Source organism: Palaemon carinicauda, chromosome 17, assembly GCF_036898095.1.
Source record: "Palaemon carinicauda isolate YSFRI2023 chromosome 17, ASM3689809v2, whole genome shotgun sequence".
NCBI lineage: Eukaryota > Metazoa > Arthropoda > Malacostraca > Decapoda > Palaemonidae > Palaemon > Palaemon carinicauda.
In genome coordinates, this window is record NC_090741.1 from 57,825,687 (window position 1) to 57,840,923 (window position 15,237).

At 44.2% G+C, this 15,237-nt stretch overlaps 1 protein-coding gene across 1 annotated transcript in view; it reads left to right on the forward strand.

Moving 5' to 3' along the window:
• The window catches only part of LOC137656383 (oxysterol-binding protein 1-like), a 260,638-nt gene that overhangs the window by 227,044 nt on the left and 18,357 nt on the right, over positions 1-15,237 (forward strand). Inside the window, exon 8 of the mRNA XM_068390557.1 lies at positions 13,178-13,297. Coding sequence (XP_068246658.1) covers positions 13,178-13,297 — 120 coding nt within the window. The remainder of the gene's footprint in view (positions 1-13,177; positions 13,298-15,237) is intronic.

The following is a 15,237-nucleotide window of genomic DNA, read 5'->3' on the forward strand; positions in this document are numbered from 1 at the left end:
CTATCTGCTGAGTCATCAGCAACTGTTGCCAGGCCCTCCTTGGTCCTAGCTTGGGTGGAGAGGGGGCTTGGGCACTGATCATATGTATATATGGTCAGTCTGTAGGGCATTGTCCTGCTTGATAGGGCAATGCCACTGTGCCTTGCATCTATCATTCATGAGTGGAATTTAAACCTTATGTTGGTGCCATATCTGTGCATGTTGATAACTTCATATGGCAAACATTACATCTTTCTAATAAATTTTAATAAAAACTTTTGCTCCTATGCTCACTCTCCTGAGTGGTAACATCTTGTGTGCTGGGTCTCTCTTCTATGGCTAACGTGTCTTGTTTTGTGAAGGCTATTCTGCTAATACTTTTTTCAACATTGCCTATTCTTTGGCTTTTTGTCAAGGTAGTGCATATCGGTAATTATTTCAATTAATCTTCCTGCACTTCACTGCTGTTCTTCCTCTGAAGGGAACATCATCGATCTCTATATTTTGAGTAAAAATTTATACATCTGTGTGTTGGTACTGTACGATGCAATGCTCTTTGTAGCTCTCCATTTATACCCTTTTCTTGACAAAAAATTGATAGCATATAAACCTACTTCCATGAAATTATATTTTTTTGTATGTGCAGTAAGTTCTAATTTCCATCACAGTCTTTAAATCTTATTTGGAATATTATATAGTAAGTTTCCACTAATGTTTTTCATAGTTGGATGCAATTTTAGTTACATGACACTACTCATATCTTCCCTTAATGTAGAGTGATCTATTGTTCTTTTTCTGCAACTTTTATTTAAGCTGCTGTTCCATTTGCTAAAGGAGATAATGTGATCTCACCACCTGCACCCTTGTAATACCCTCTTGGGAATTCCTACTACATCCAGGTTAATCTAGAAATGTAGTTCTCGAAATGCTCTGTTTTAAATTTTCATTTTATGGCAAACTTTTGATTATCACCATTCTTTGGTTTTTCATGATTACTGCAACCATCTGTTTTTGCGAAAGCAAGTTTGCTTCCTTCGAAATAAAGGCCTTCTGTTGTCATTAACAGTGCAAAATTAATTGTGTATTGTTGTACTGCTCTGTTGAATTTATTCTCAGAATGTCACAGTTCACCTCATGCAGTGCAATGTAAACTTTAGTAAAAGGTCTTTTTAGGCATCCTTTGGCTGTAAAGTAGTTGTACATACATACATATACTAAGGTACTTCCCCCAATTTTTGGGGTTAGCTGACATCAAACAAATGAAACAAAAAATGGGACCTCTCCTCTCTACGTTCCTAGTTGTATCAACATTTTAGCCCTCGGATTTAACCTCTTTCCCACTGCTTTTCTTTCATCTTACCTTCAAACATTTCTTCTCTTTAAACTTGCTTGCACTTTGGTGCTCAATGGCTTCCCAGGCCCAAGTGCCTAACCTTTTGGCCAAAGTTCATACACACACCATTGCTATTAACGGTTTTGTTGGATTTGGCCTTTTTGATGTTTGGCATTTAATTCCCTGGGAATTACACCAAGAATGCTTTTGGATATATGCAGACATTATAAACGAAAAGGTAAAATAGGAATGTTTCGTTAAGATAGGTATGTACCGTTCAATAAAAAAAAAAGGGGGGGAGATGAAACAAAGTTCCAACCCTTTTTAGGGCTGAGAAGCATTGTATTAGGAAAATTTTAAAGTACTGAATTTTCTTGAAAACTATTTACATATACAAGTTTAATTTGACCAGAGAAATATATAGTCTGTCCAGTGCAGTCTCTAGTGTGCCATTTTCGAGACCCGATTTCATTCATAAAAAAGATTAAACTAAATATTTTTCTCTTTTATCCGTTTATTATTTGCTATTTTCATATACTGTATTTGTTATATTTGGTCCAGCAAGTTCACCCGTTCAAAAGTATAGTAGATAAGATGAACTGGAGTGTTCAAATGACATAACAAGAACAAGAATATGAAATACAGTGTAATGTGACTGAGAAAAATCATTTCTGAGAATCAAATTTTTTTTGTGCTCTCGTACCTAATTTTCATAAGTTTTACTATCTGAAAGATTAAGAAAGGTTAGTTTGTTCCGTAACCGAAATACAAACCACGCTATTTACAAAGGGTTATTACTTTTAGCGTAGCTGAAATGGCGAGCCATTAGAATTTAACGAGGGTGTATTACCCCCGCGCTAGTTAGCGGGGGGGTAGGGGAGTGGTAGCTAGCTACCCCTCCTCCCCCTCACACACAGGTGAATACTCACTTTCACTTTTGGCTCGGACTGTGACAGACGTCTCTCTGTCTTGGTCCTCGCTTGGCAGCCATTGTCTGTTTTGTCTTTACTTATTCGCTTACTTTTCTTTTACTCAATATATATGTAAACATGTTTTCATGTTTGTATATATATTTGAGTATAGAAATAAGTAAGTTTCCTTTTCAGATGTGTGTGTGTAGTGTACGATATCTACGTGGAGGCCTCGGCAGTTAGGCCACCACGGCCTAATTTTATGGGTTGCGATCGAGTTTGACTTCGGTCTTTCTCTCTCTCTCTCTCTTGAGGTCGTTCACCCTTTTACTATGTTTTACTACGCCCTTGTAGCTTCCTTCCCGTGTGGGTGGGGTTGCTACGCCGTACATTTTGTCTCAATTAGTTTATGAATCTAATTGTAGTTGTTAATTTTTCAGCTTGTAGAACGATTCCTTTCGGGGTTTTCGTTTTTTTTTCTTTAGTGTTCATTCTTTTTTAAATTACATAATTACATAGTTACATAATTATAATTGTTATAATTCTGTTTTGGTTACAGCTCTCCTTCCGCGAGTGTAAGTGGTTGTGAGGGCACGTGCCTGTTGTGTAATTCTTGTTCCTTTTCCTCGGGATTCCTCTTCGGAGCCTTCCCGGGGGAATGAATGTGTACTAATATTATTTGTTTTATTTTTTTACAGTTACCGATCTAGTTCGTTTCTGTAATATAGCAACGGTGTGAGCTGTCTGGTTGAGTCCTGGGGATTCGGCTGTTGCTGCCTCCCCCCTTGTATTGTCGTCAGGGGCGTGTCTCCTTCTACTGGTAGTACTCCCGTGTCGACGGACAGCTCTCCAGTTCATTTTAGAACAGTCAGGAGGCTTGCCTCCTTGGGCGGATAACTTTCCTTCCGAGGGAAGTTTTTTCCTGTCCAGGCTTGAGCTTTTCCTCTTATGGGGGGTTCTTCTCTTGCCTTTTTTTCGTGCGACTATGCTCTTGGTGCTGAGCGGTCGCACCTGCAGTTTCGCTCAAGGGGCTGGGCAACTGCAGGAGCTCCTCTTCGGAGGATTGCCCCTTTTAGGTCACTGGCTGACCAGTCTCTTCCACGAAGTGTTTCTCTTTCGTTCGCGAGAGAGTACACTCATAGAGACTCCTCTTCGGAGGTTTCTTCTGTTGCTGTTGCTGTTGGCCTCCCTCGCCGTAAGGCCCTCCGTCCGCCTCGTCGTAAGGGCCTCTCATCTCCCTATAAGGGTGCTTGAGGCGCCTTTTTGAATCTCCGTTTGCAGCCTACAACTTCTTTTTCTCGATCTTCCGTCTTGGTGCAGATGGACAGCAGTCTAATCTCGTCTTCCGACGGGCAACGGTCTTCCCGACGGACAACGGTCTTCCCGACGGACAGCGGTCTTCCGACGGACATCAGTCTCCCGGCGGACAACGATCCCTTCGGGGCAAAGGGTTGCCCCCACGGGGGTTCTTCCCTTGCGTGTCAGGTTTTCCCTGCGCGCCCTTCTGTTCGTCAGCGCTCTCCTGTTCGTCAGCGCTTTCAAGATGATCTTCCCTGCGGTTCCTGTTACGTGCCCTGTGCGCCCACGTTCGCCCTCGCGATCTAGAACTTCGGTTCAGGTCGGGGTCAAGGACTCTTCTTTACGCAGGCTTCCACGCGTAGCCTTCTGCTCGTCAGCGATCATCAGCTCGTCAGCGATCATCAGCTCGTCAGCGATCATCAGCTCGCCAGCGATCGTCAGCTCGTCAGCGATCATCAGCTCGCCAGCGATCTCCGGATCGCCCACGTGTGTTACAGCTGGCACGCCAACGTTCTCCAACACTTCTGAAGGAACATGGTTCGCCAGCTACTAGCTCAACTGCGGATGCTGATCGCCATCGCGCGACCCTCAACTGCAGATGCTGATCGCCATCGCGCGACCCTCAACTGCGGATGCTGATCGCCATCGCGCGACCCTCAACTGCGGATGCTGATCGCCATCGCGCGACCCTCAACTGCGGATGCTGATCGCCATCGCGCGACCCTCAACTGCAGATGCTGATCGCCATCGCGCGACCCTCAACTGCGGATGCTGATCGCCATCGCGTGACCCTCAACTGCGGATGCTGATCGCCATCGCGCGACCCTCAACTGCGGATGCTGATCGCCATCGCGCGACCCTCAACTGCGCGCCATCGCACAACCCTGAACGATTGCCCGCTTACGCATGCTGCTCCTCATCGCACCACCCTGAACGATCGCCCTCCTGCAGATGCTGATCACCATCGCACCCTTTCACGCGATCATTCACCTGCGCATGCTGCTCGCCATCGCACAACCCTGAACGATTGCCCGCTTACGCATGCTGCTCCTCATCGCACAACCCTGAACGATCGCCCTCTTGCGGATGCTGATCACCATCGCACCCTTTCACGCGATCATTCACCTGCGCATGCTGCTTGCCATCGCACAACCCTGAACGATTGCCCGCTTACGCATGCTGCTCCTCATCGCACCACCCTGAACGATCGCCCTCCTGCAGATGCTGATCACCATCGCACCCTTTCACGCGATCATTCACCTACACATGCTGCTCGCCATCGCACAACCCTGCACGATTGCCCGCTTACGCATGCTGCTCCTCATCGCACAACCCTGAACGCTCGCCCTCTTGCGGATGCTGATCACCATCGCACCCTATCACGCGATCATTCACCTACACATGCTGCTCGCCATCGCTTACCGCCAGCGATCTTCTTCACCTACGCGGCAGCACGATCCCTCGCCGTCACGCCCATTCGCCCGCGCGATCGCGCGCCCCGCGCGATCGCTCGCCCGCGCGATCGCTCGCCTGCGCGCCCGCGCGATCGCTCGCCTGCGCGCCCGCGCGATCGCTCGCCTGCGCGCCCGCGCGATCGCTCGCCTGCGCGCCCGCGCGACCGCTCGCCTGCGCGCCCGCGCGACCGCTCGCCTGCGCGCCCGCGCGACCACTCGCCTGTGCGCCCGCGCGACCATTCGCCTTTGCGCGACCGTTCGCCCTCGCGCGACCATAGTTCGCGGCGAATTCCACAGCCGGTGGTAGCAGCAGGGACGCCTGCTCCTAGGCGGCACTCGGGATCACCTCCATCCAAGCACAGGTTGGTAGTGCAGGACGAAGACAGGTCAGTACAGCATTCTTCCCACCTTCTTTTCAGGCAGGAACCGTCGTGTCCTCTCCAAAGGATCGCCCGATCCCTTTCACCTTAGCGAGGATTTCGGACTCTGTGTCCTTGGAGCAGCAGACATGGTTTGATCCGCTGGCACGGGCGTTAATGAGGGTTATGAAACCAGCACTCACCGGCCAGGGTAACAAACCAGCGGCTGTCTCTCCTACGCTGAAGAGAAAGAGAGGAGTGGACTTCGTGGTGACTTCCCCCAGGGCGAAGTTGGTTCCCAAGAGGTCGGTCTCGAGGGTCCCCACTCCTGCACGAGTACTCTCTCCTTCTCCCGCCCTGGAAGGATTTTTGGCGGGGGGGCTTTCCGTTGAAGATTTCTCCATCGGACAAGGGGTGACTGCTTACCTCTTCCTCTGGGAGCTTACCAGGTTCTTTCCCTCCTCGGTTACGGCCCGAGGTTTGGTTCAAGGAAGCTACAGGAAGATCAAGGGTACTTTCCTCCTCTCGAGCTCAGGCACCTTGGCCTTTCGTCGTTAAGTATCTACTTGCGGACAAGCTCGATGTTGTACCATCTGGACGCACTGACTGAAGGCTTCCTTCGGGTGTCTCATCTGTGGAGGTCAACGACTTCAGACACCCTTCCATCCTTGAGAAGAGTTTTGTCTTTGCCCAAGGACAGAGACTTAAACATCTGCTGTGCGGAGTAAATCGACTTCCGGTTTCACTCCTCCAAGGCGCTTTCTTCCAGACTCTGCAGGGCTCCAGCTCCCTTTTCTTTCAACCACGTCGGCCTAAGTTATCGGCTACGACAACTGGGACAAGGTGTCCAATTGCAGTTTCCTCCTGTCAGGAACAGATGGCACGGGAGACTTCCCCGGGGGAGGGCATAGTCCTAAAAGGAGTTCACGAACTCTAGGATTGCAGGTTTTTTCGCTGGGAGGATGCTTAAGGTTACTCATCCGAATGACAGCTTCCCGATGCCCATTCCCGCACAATCTCTGTGAGTAGCCAAGGATATCGCGCCTGCCGTCTCTGTCAGCGAATTCAGTGTCTCTGAACCTCTATGCCATAGCATCAGCAGAGTTGCCCGGTTGGGCAGAATGATCCATACCTTAGGCGAAGGTCTTCCTTAGGATCATCGACGGCTTCACCCCCGGCCCCCTCAGTCGATCCTTTCTTGTAAGGAAGGATCTGAGAGGGGATGTCCATAGTCGACCTCTCAGCCCTGATCAAGTTTGTCGAACAAACTTCGGCCAGCGTAGACCAGCAGAATCGATCAGACTGGTAACGAGGCGACAGGACTCCTTTAACCCTGGATCGGAAGGACGGGTACTTTCAGTTTCCATTCCATCCATCTTCCAGGGTGCTCGTCGAATTCAGCCTAAACTGCAAGTATTCCTGCTTATGATGCAGTGTGGCTATCCCGCCGTGGCATAGCAGGTGTGTTTCCCCAGAGAACTCTCCCTGCCTTCCTTTTGGCCGCTCAGGTGCAGACTTTCGCCTCCTCTGCTGTTTGGAGGGCTGGTCAACTCCGGTAGGCTCGGGTTTCGACCTTCTTCAGCGCCGGGAAAAGCTTCCGAATGCTGACCATGAGTGTGGGCTCATGGTATTTTGCTTGGAGCCTTCTCTTCCTCTGCCTCAACATCTGGAGTATCTGGCCATGATATTGAGTCAACCGCCTTACCACGTTGGAAACCCCGCTTCTCGTCCGTCCAGCGAGGTTAAGCAACGTCGGTACTTGGATGGGTGACCACCTGGGGACTCCAGATTCTGTTACCACATCCTCCGAGCCTTCCTTTCGGTTGACTGTGGCAAGACTGAGGAGAGTCGCAGTACCTGTTCTCAGTCAAGCAGAGTTTTCAGCCCTACCTTGGAACGTTTCCTAGTTCTTCTTTCCTCATTGACCCGTTTATAGTCCGAACGGTCGCCTCAGGATAAGTTCCATGTGGGGCGATCCAAGTTCCGGTGGCTTCAGGCAATGTTTAACCGGACTCCCTGGCCCTATGGGACCAGCGGAACTATTAAACCTGCAATGGGTGTTGACCTATGGAGCCTCTTGATGGTAGTGGATATTCTCGTCCTTTCCCCACATTCTTGATGCGGTTCTCGGACTCGTCAAAGGAAAGGGGGGGGGGGCATGTTCCGGTCCAGGCCTATGGTCAAGACCTGAAGGATACCTCTCCATCATTCAGGCAGGCTTAAGGGCCTTAGTCTGGCCCCTCTTCAGATCCTACCGCTCCTGCCAAGTCGCCCCGTTGCGTGTCGACTTCATGCTAACCAGCAGGGGACGCATTTTCACACCTTCACATCTTGCAGTAGAGATACCGGGATGATTGAGATTCTCTCAATTCCACCATCGGCTCTCTCATTCCAGGCAGGGGAATGTTTCTCTCAGACTATCCGAGCAGAGCCTCATAGAGAGAGTGTACCTAAGGGTCTTTGACCTTGGGTAACCAGCAAGTGCTGGTCTGGGGGACCTGATCGCGACAGCTTGGAACCTCAAGCTTCCGCTAGTTTTCCCCCCAGTCTCAGACCCCGAGACTCTGGCAAGATGCATTCCGGTGATGGTGGGACAACTTCGACGCCTGCGTCTTCCCTCCTTTTTGTCTGCGGACAATGGGTCTCAACAAAACCAGGTTGTCTGTCAACCTTTCAATGGGAGAGCTCCACTGGGACTATGCGCAGAACGGTTTCTGGACCCTCTGCTTCCCCTGACGGAACTCCCGGGAGAGCTTCTCCCACGGCGCAGACTACTCAAGCAACCACACTGCGACATCTCTCCCGAACCGGGGCGTCGCTTCGGCTTCATGCCTGGAGACACTACGCTTCCTCCTCTAGAAGAGACAACCCGCTACAGTCGCGGTACGGAGGTCGCGTCATCTGCGATAGTCATCCACAGGGGTCTCCCAGGCAAAGTGAAGAGTCTAAGGTGGTTGGTGCCGTGGGAGATATACCTCTTCCCGTGAGGCCTCTTCTCCAGCAATAACGGTCTTATTGCCTTTCGGCGGGAGGAAACTCCTTTCCGCTCTTGGCAATGAAGCCTGTCGCTCAGCCTTTCCCTGACCTTCAGGCTTAAAGGAATAACTTTTTCCTGCCCGCTGGATCTATCCTCGCTCATGCGAAGCTACGATCGTCCCTGCCCTAGTCGGAGGAAGACCTCCGACTTGGAGCATGGCTCGGACTTTTAGTCCTTTAAGAGATCTTCTCAAGACCCTTTTACGACAGGCCTCGGATTGTATTCCGCCTTGGGTCTTCTGCTCACTCTGGCCACGGCCAGTGTGTAAGCAATCTTCTTGGTCTCTTACTACTCCCCCCCTTTCTAAGGAAGAGGAGAAGGCAACATTCAGGCTCGCTCCTGAGTTGTTGGCTAGACTCAGAATCTGAGGGTCCCGACCCTTCGGTCCGATTCATTCAAGATTTTGAGTCTCCATTCTGTGTCTGATGTCCCAAGACCTTCTCTTTCTTGCCAGTACAGGAATCGAGAGGTTAGCGCTGGGAACAGCTGCAGTTTGGCCTCAGTTGCAGCCGATTTGGGAACACAAGGAGGACATGGGGGGAGAGTCACCAGTATACCTCTTCAGCCCGGACTCAAGGACATTCATCTCGACCTGTCTTCAGACCCTCCCCCGTCACGTCGCCCTACAGCACGATGTTGGATACATCGCAACGTCCCTCGCCTTCGAGTAATACTACTCTGTGACGCAGGTGCTACAAGCTGGAGTCTGGAAGCGTCTGATGACCTTCGCAGCCCGCTTCCTGCAGGGCGTGACCCACAGGAGTCTCGATACGTTTTCTATCGCTCTGTGGTGGCTACACAACAGCTGGTCTAACCTCAGGCTCCTTTTTGGACAGGTAGCAGAAGGTTGAGGGCATTGTTATCAGGTTTTAGTCTGCATGAACGAAAGAAGTATGTCTGGCCCTTACTTCTTTCTTCATCATCCCCTCTACGGGGAAGCAGCATCCTGGTCTCTGCATAGCTGACCTCGAACCTCTGCAGGTAAACCATGCTTCCTTGTGTTCCGAGTATTGAGTCAATACTGTCGCGTCCCCCATACCCTGACGAGGTGGTATTGGGAACGTCCTAACCCAGAGTTCCTTCTGGAACTCCAGGTCAACTGCCTAGGACGGGTCACACTTCTTCCTTCACACACAAGCTTACGTAGGCCACATGGTTCCTTGCGGTGCAAGGAACTTGTGAGGTGCAGGGACTCCTTTTCTCGAGTGCGACTCACTCGGATTCTGAGTCCCCGGGTAAAGCCAAAGCCAGTATGGCTGGGGACTTTCCACCCTTCCTAAGGGATAAGTCACCCTTTGTAAATAGCGTGGTTTGTATTTCGGTTACGGAACAAATGACAAATTCGAAGATAATTTGTATTTTTCCTAACCATACAAACCTTAGCTATTTACACATATTTGCCCGCCAGCCCTGTCCCCCAAGACAAGTCCTACCTCTAAGTGAAAGTGAGTATTCACCTGTGTGTGAGGGGGAGGAGGGGTAGCTAGCTACCACTCCCCTACCCCCCCGCTAACTAGCGCGGGGGTAATACACCCTCGTTAAATTCTAATGGCTCGCCATTTCAGCTACGCTAAAAGTAATAACCCTTTGTAAATAGCTAAGGTTTGTATGGTTAGGAAAAATACAAATTATCTTCGAATTTGTCATATTAGTAAGTTTCCTTAAAAAAAAATTAGATAATTATTGCCGTTGATAATATTAGCAGGAAGGTACCACCTTTACAGTAGTAGTAATAGTAGTAGCAGTGGTAGTAGTAGTAGAAGTAGTACTAGTAGTAATGGTGGTTACTAAATAGTTGTAGAAGTAATGATGGTTACTTAATAATAGTAATATAGTACTTATTTAACCAAAGGTAAGGTGAAGCCATAAAATAGTCTGATACACCCCAAGAGATATATGAATTGCATGAAAATACTGTACTTAAAGTGTCAAGAATATGAAGAAATCCCATAAAAGATATAAATAAAGTCCCGACTATGAAATCTGAAAAAATACCTCTTTATAAGCCCTCCCTTTCTTGCTAATCAGTTGCCTATTTTCTGTATTAGTGATAGGAGATTTAGTTAAGAACGTTAGTGTTCTTTTATACAGTTTGAGATATCTGGAGTTTCTAATGCAGATCATGTTTTCAACGACCTGAATAAAAAGTTTATAGGAGAATTTTTGTAGGAAAGGATATTAAATTTCCATTTGCAATTTGGTTCTTGCACTTTTATAGCATCTTAAAATTGGTCTTTGGTATTAAGTTCAGGTTAGTCATGCTAAATATTGCCTACCAAAGGTAACACGTTTTCAAAACAAACTTTGGCTGTGCTTGTAGTTTTGTTCTGATCTCAGGATCGCTAGAGGTAGTTGCTGTGCCCTATAAAGAAAGAAGCTGTGGGAATGAATAATCACACTACAATGGGAAAGGAAAACACACAAACTTCTCAGAAGGTTTTGATATGCAACAGGATTTGCTGTATTTTGTAATTTGTTCTGCCTCTTCATGCTTTAAATGTGGGGGAGGAAGTTAACTTTAGCTTCCCAACATTGCCGTTGATTAACATATCTTATATTGGCAATTAATTTTCGTAATTGCTGAAATTTTTATTTTACCTGGATCTTCAAGGTCACACAGTTAACATTTTTTTGGGATTTTTTTTTATTAAACTCAGTTGGGAGATATCTTTAGTATTGACAATTGTGACCTGTCTTATTTAGCCTTATACTATTTTACAGGATCATGGGTCAGTTTAAGGGGAAAAATATTGGCGATTTATGTTCTAATCTCATGAACTGAGATACACTGTAGGGTATTTTAAAATCTCAGGTCTTGTGAATGATAAAGTTTTGTAGGTGAAGCAAATGGAGGAGAAATCTTTAACTCCTCTAGAATCTTTTAATTTTTAAAGTTGGTTTTTATTAAGATTTGGAAAAAAATAAGATATACTATTTTTCCTTAAAAGTTTTCAAGAAGTCACTTGCTGCAATAATTACATTAACTGCAGCTGCATTATGTGATGATGTTAGCAATAAAGAAATATAGTTGAAAGTTACGTAGTTACTATATTACTATAATTATAATTGACTTAATTGGAAGAAATATCATCAATAGTAGGTTCACCAATACTTTGAAGCTCAAGGAACTGTCTTTACGTTACTAAATATATATCTCTAAAACTTAAAATTGAATCATGGCAGAATTCTGCAAGTTACCTGATTTTAATTGTTGTCATAGAATGCCTCAACATCATAGCACCATTTTACATTTGATCGCTGGACCAATGTACTTTATAATGTTGAATGTATGATAATCATAAATCTAATTCAATAATTTTAGTAGGGAAATAGAATACAGTAGTATAATTTTAAAGAATTTTCTCATCAAATTGAGTTAGTTTTCATTGCCAACTTTATCCTGTAAAAGTAAATGTAACATAAGAATAAAGCTTACTGTAGTAAGCTACAGCTTTAGAGAAAATGGTTGGAATATGAGGAGTTCATATTAACGACATATAGGTGAATTAAAAGACGTTTTAAAGAAATATCAATTGCGATAAGAGTAATTTTAAGAACACATGGCCTTATATAATCAATCTCTTGAGTTTTAACAGCTTTTTATATATTTTAGGAGCAGTCAGAAAACTGATCCAGCTTGCATTTCTCTTTTAAAACAATCATGTAACAAAAATTTCAAGGCATGACTTAGGAGTTTATGCATTTCTTTTTGACATCTAGAAGGAAAATTGTCTGACTGAATAACAGTAATGCTTTTTATTTTAAGAGAGAACTAAGATTCATGGAACTATTTATTAGTTAGTGACCAATTGAATTCATGTAAAATCTAAATCAATATGCAGGACAATTCTTATTGTAGCCAGCCTACTAGAAAATTTAATTGTGGTATTTATCAGCAGAGAAACCTGCTTCATAGGATATCTATGTAAGTTGTAGAGGGGCAGCAATACTTGTAATTTATTTGAAAGGTTTTAATTTTGGAATTCCTTGCTTGGATATCCTTCCAATCATTAAGGCCAAACTTTAAATTTACTTAAGAAAACAAGAGATACAGTATTGTCAGAAATTGCTTTACCTAATACTGTTAAAGTTCCTATCCATAACTGAATGTGAATATTTATACCAAATGGAATTGTAATTTGTTCTAATTACTACCAGTGTTTATTATTATTTATATATAGATTGAACTTGGTAGCTTAACTTAAAGAGTTCTGTAAAGTATTAGGAATTAGTTATAGAAGAGTTAGTCATAGTAAATCGTTAGAGGTCTTGCTGTTGTAACTTTCCAAAAGGTTAAATTAAAAGACTGATTACTTGAGAGATTACATTTGCCAATGAATAATTTGTTTGATTTACATAGTTCTGTCAAATGCTATTGATAGACAAAAGGTCATATCTCCCAAGATTTTAACTTTAGATTTAGAATTAGTATTTTACGGAAACAAATCTGTAATTGGAATTGCAAACAGTATCTTTCATTTAAATCATTATACAGGCAAGGTTATAGGAATCTCTCTCTCTCTCTCTCTCTCTCTCTCTCTCTCTCTCTCTCTCTCTCTCTCTCTCTCTCTCTCTCTCTCTCTCTCTCTCTCTCTTTTAATTTTAGAATAATCAGGTAGAGTATATTGTGTTTTGTTTTGGTTTTCTGTTGACCTCTTGTGTACAGTATTGTATATTTTGTTGATAGAATTTGTATGTGTGACTCTGCTTATGTTTAACAATAGCTTCCGCTTCCCAATTTGAGTTGAGTAAATTATTTTGGGGTTGGTGGATTTGATGTGTTTTCGTGTTTTTGGGTGCCGTAGGCGTCGGAGGGTCAAGGTGTAGGTGATACTGTGTCAGCGTCCAGCAGTGAGGGGGACGGACAAGACAACACCGTCCAGGTCATCATGAGGAAAGACAACAATACCGATAGTAGTTACAGTGTAAGTTCATCTTCCTGTCATTTTATTTATGTTCTTGTGTGTGTATTGGAATTATTCATTTCCTGTTTACATACTGCTTTTGGGGTTTATGCGGTTGCATGTATAGATATCACAGTAATTTTGTATGTGACTTGATAAGTAAAGATGACAAGTTGCTGCTTCTCACACATTTGCATTTGTTTATTTGGTATAGCCTATACACTTTTGTTATGTAGGGATTTTTATCCTTTATCATGGTTTAAGGTTTTTCCTTTTTTTCAGCTATTATGTTAAGTGTTTTGTGGCCATAGATATGTATATTAGGGTCCCTGGGTTCACAAATTATTAATTAAGAAGTACAGGAGATTATTCTTCATCGTTTTTATATATCTGATTAATCTAGTCTTCATTGTAATATTGATTACTTCATAGGTACCTATTTTTGCATAAAGATTTTAACTTTTTGCATTTCATACAAGGGAAGGATGTTGGATAAAGAAACCAGGAACCTATTTTTGCAATTACTATTTTTATATTATTTTGATTATTGGTTACCTTTTGTACATTTACAGACAATTTAGAGACCACTCGCACATTTTATGCTTTTACAATTGTTTAGAACTTATTACATAAATGCTTTTCTTATTATTCATGTTAACTAGACCAAAGATGCCTTAATAACTGCATGAAATCGTTGTAGGGATCCATCGCTCTTGAAAGAAAGAAAATGTGTCTCTCATTACTGTGAATTATATTTATATAGATTTAATTTTTCTATTTTCCATTAGTGTATGATTATTTCATTCCATATTTGAAGAGATGCAAGATGATTCATTGATATATCAATCTTTATTCTGTATGGGTGCAGTGATATGTGCAAAAGCTTTTGTTTGGATGATTATAGAGCAATTTATGTTATTCATTGTGCCAATTGGAATGCTTCCCTTATGGCAATCTATGGGATGGGATTTAGAGACCTGCCAAGCTCGATAGTTCGTTGTAATATCTGCCACCTCACCATCCTCGTGAGCTGCGGCTTGGGGTTTGGGTAAGCCTATAGGTCTACCTGCTGAGTCATCAGTAGCCATTACCTGACCCTCCCTGATTCTAGTTTAATGGAGACCGGCTAGGGCACTGATTGCATGTACAGTAATTATGGTCAGTCTTTAGGACATTTTCCGGTCCCTTGCCTCTACCATTCATGAATGCCCTATAAGCCTTTAATGGTTATAGCAGGAATTATAAGTACCTGTACCATAATTATACTTTAAATAATGGTATCTTTATTGTATACCGGTATATATTTTATGTCATCACTATGGCATTTTTCTGATATGAATCATCCAGAATTTCCATCTTGATAGTGTTCCTTGTTCTCACTAATGTCGTTGTATAAAACCAGAATATGTGCTCTTTTGATGAACCTGGTGGTATACAAGAAGTAAATAGAGACAGGTTGGTAATGATGGAATGTCTTGTCATCCAAGAACTTTGCCGGAGGTTAATTTGAAAGTAAATTGTAAGAGTTCTACGTTTTAAAGTGTAAGAAAACTATCTCTATTGCCTCTACCCTTTGATGATTGTCAATCCAGTGGATACATTTCAAAATTAGTTATACTTCTAGCCAAGCATCACACCCATGGTATGCTCAATTTGTCTCCTTTCTTTCGTTTTATGGAAGATATTTGGCTTATAGCATTTGAAGCCTTATCTACATGGCAAGCTGCAGCGTTACTGTGAAGGAAATGTCCTATGTGAGACTCAGGCTTTGTAGACTTCTCTGCAATATTTTGATCTCAGGTTGCCTGCCTACATATTTTTTAGACTGTTTTATGTTTATATTACTCCAATACACTGTTATCAGTTTTTAGATGTGAATCATTCTTAAGATGCCTATAGGACAGCGTTGAAGTACACTTCAACCATACATAGATTAAGTGACATCTTAACCTTTGGAAGAG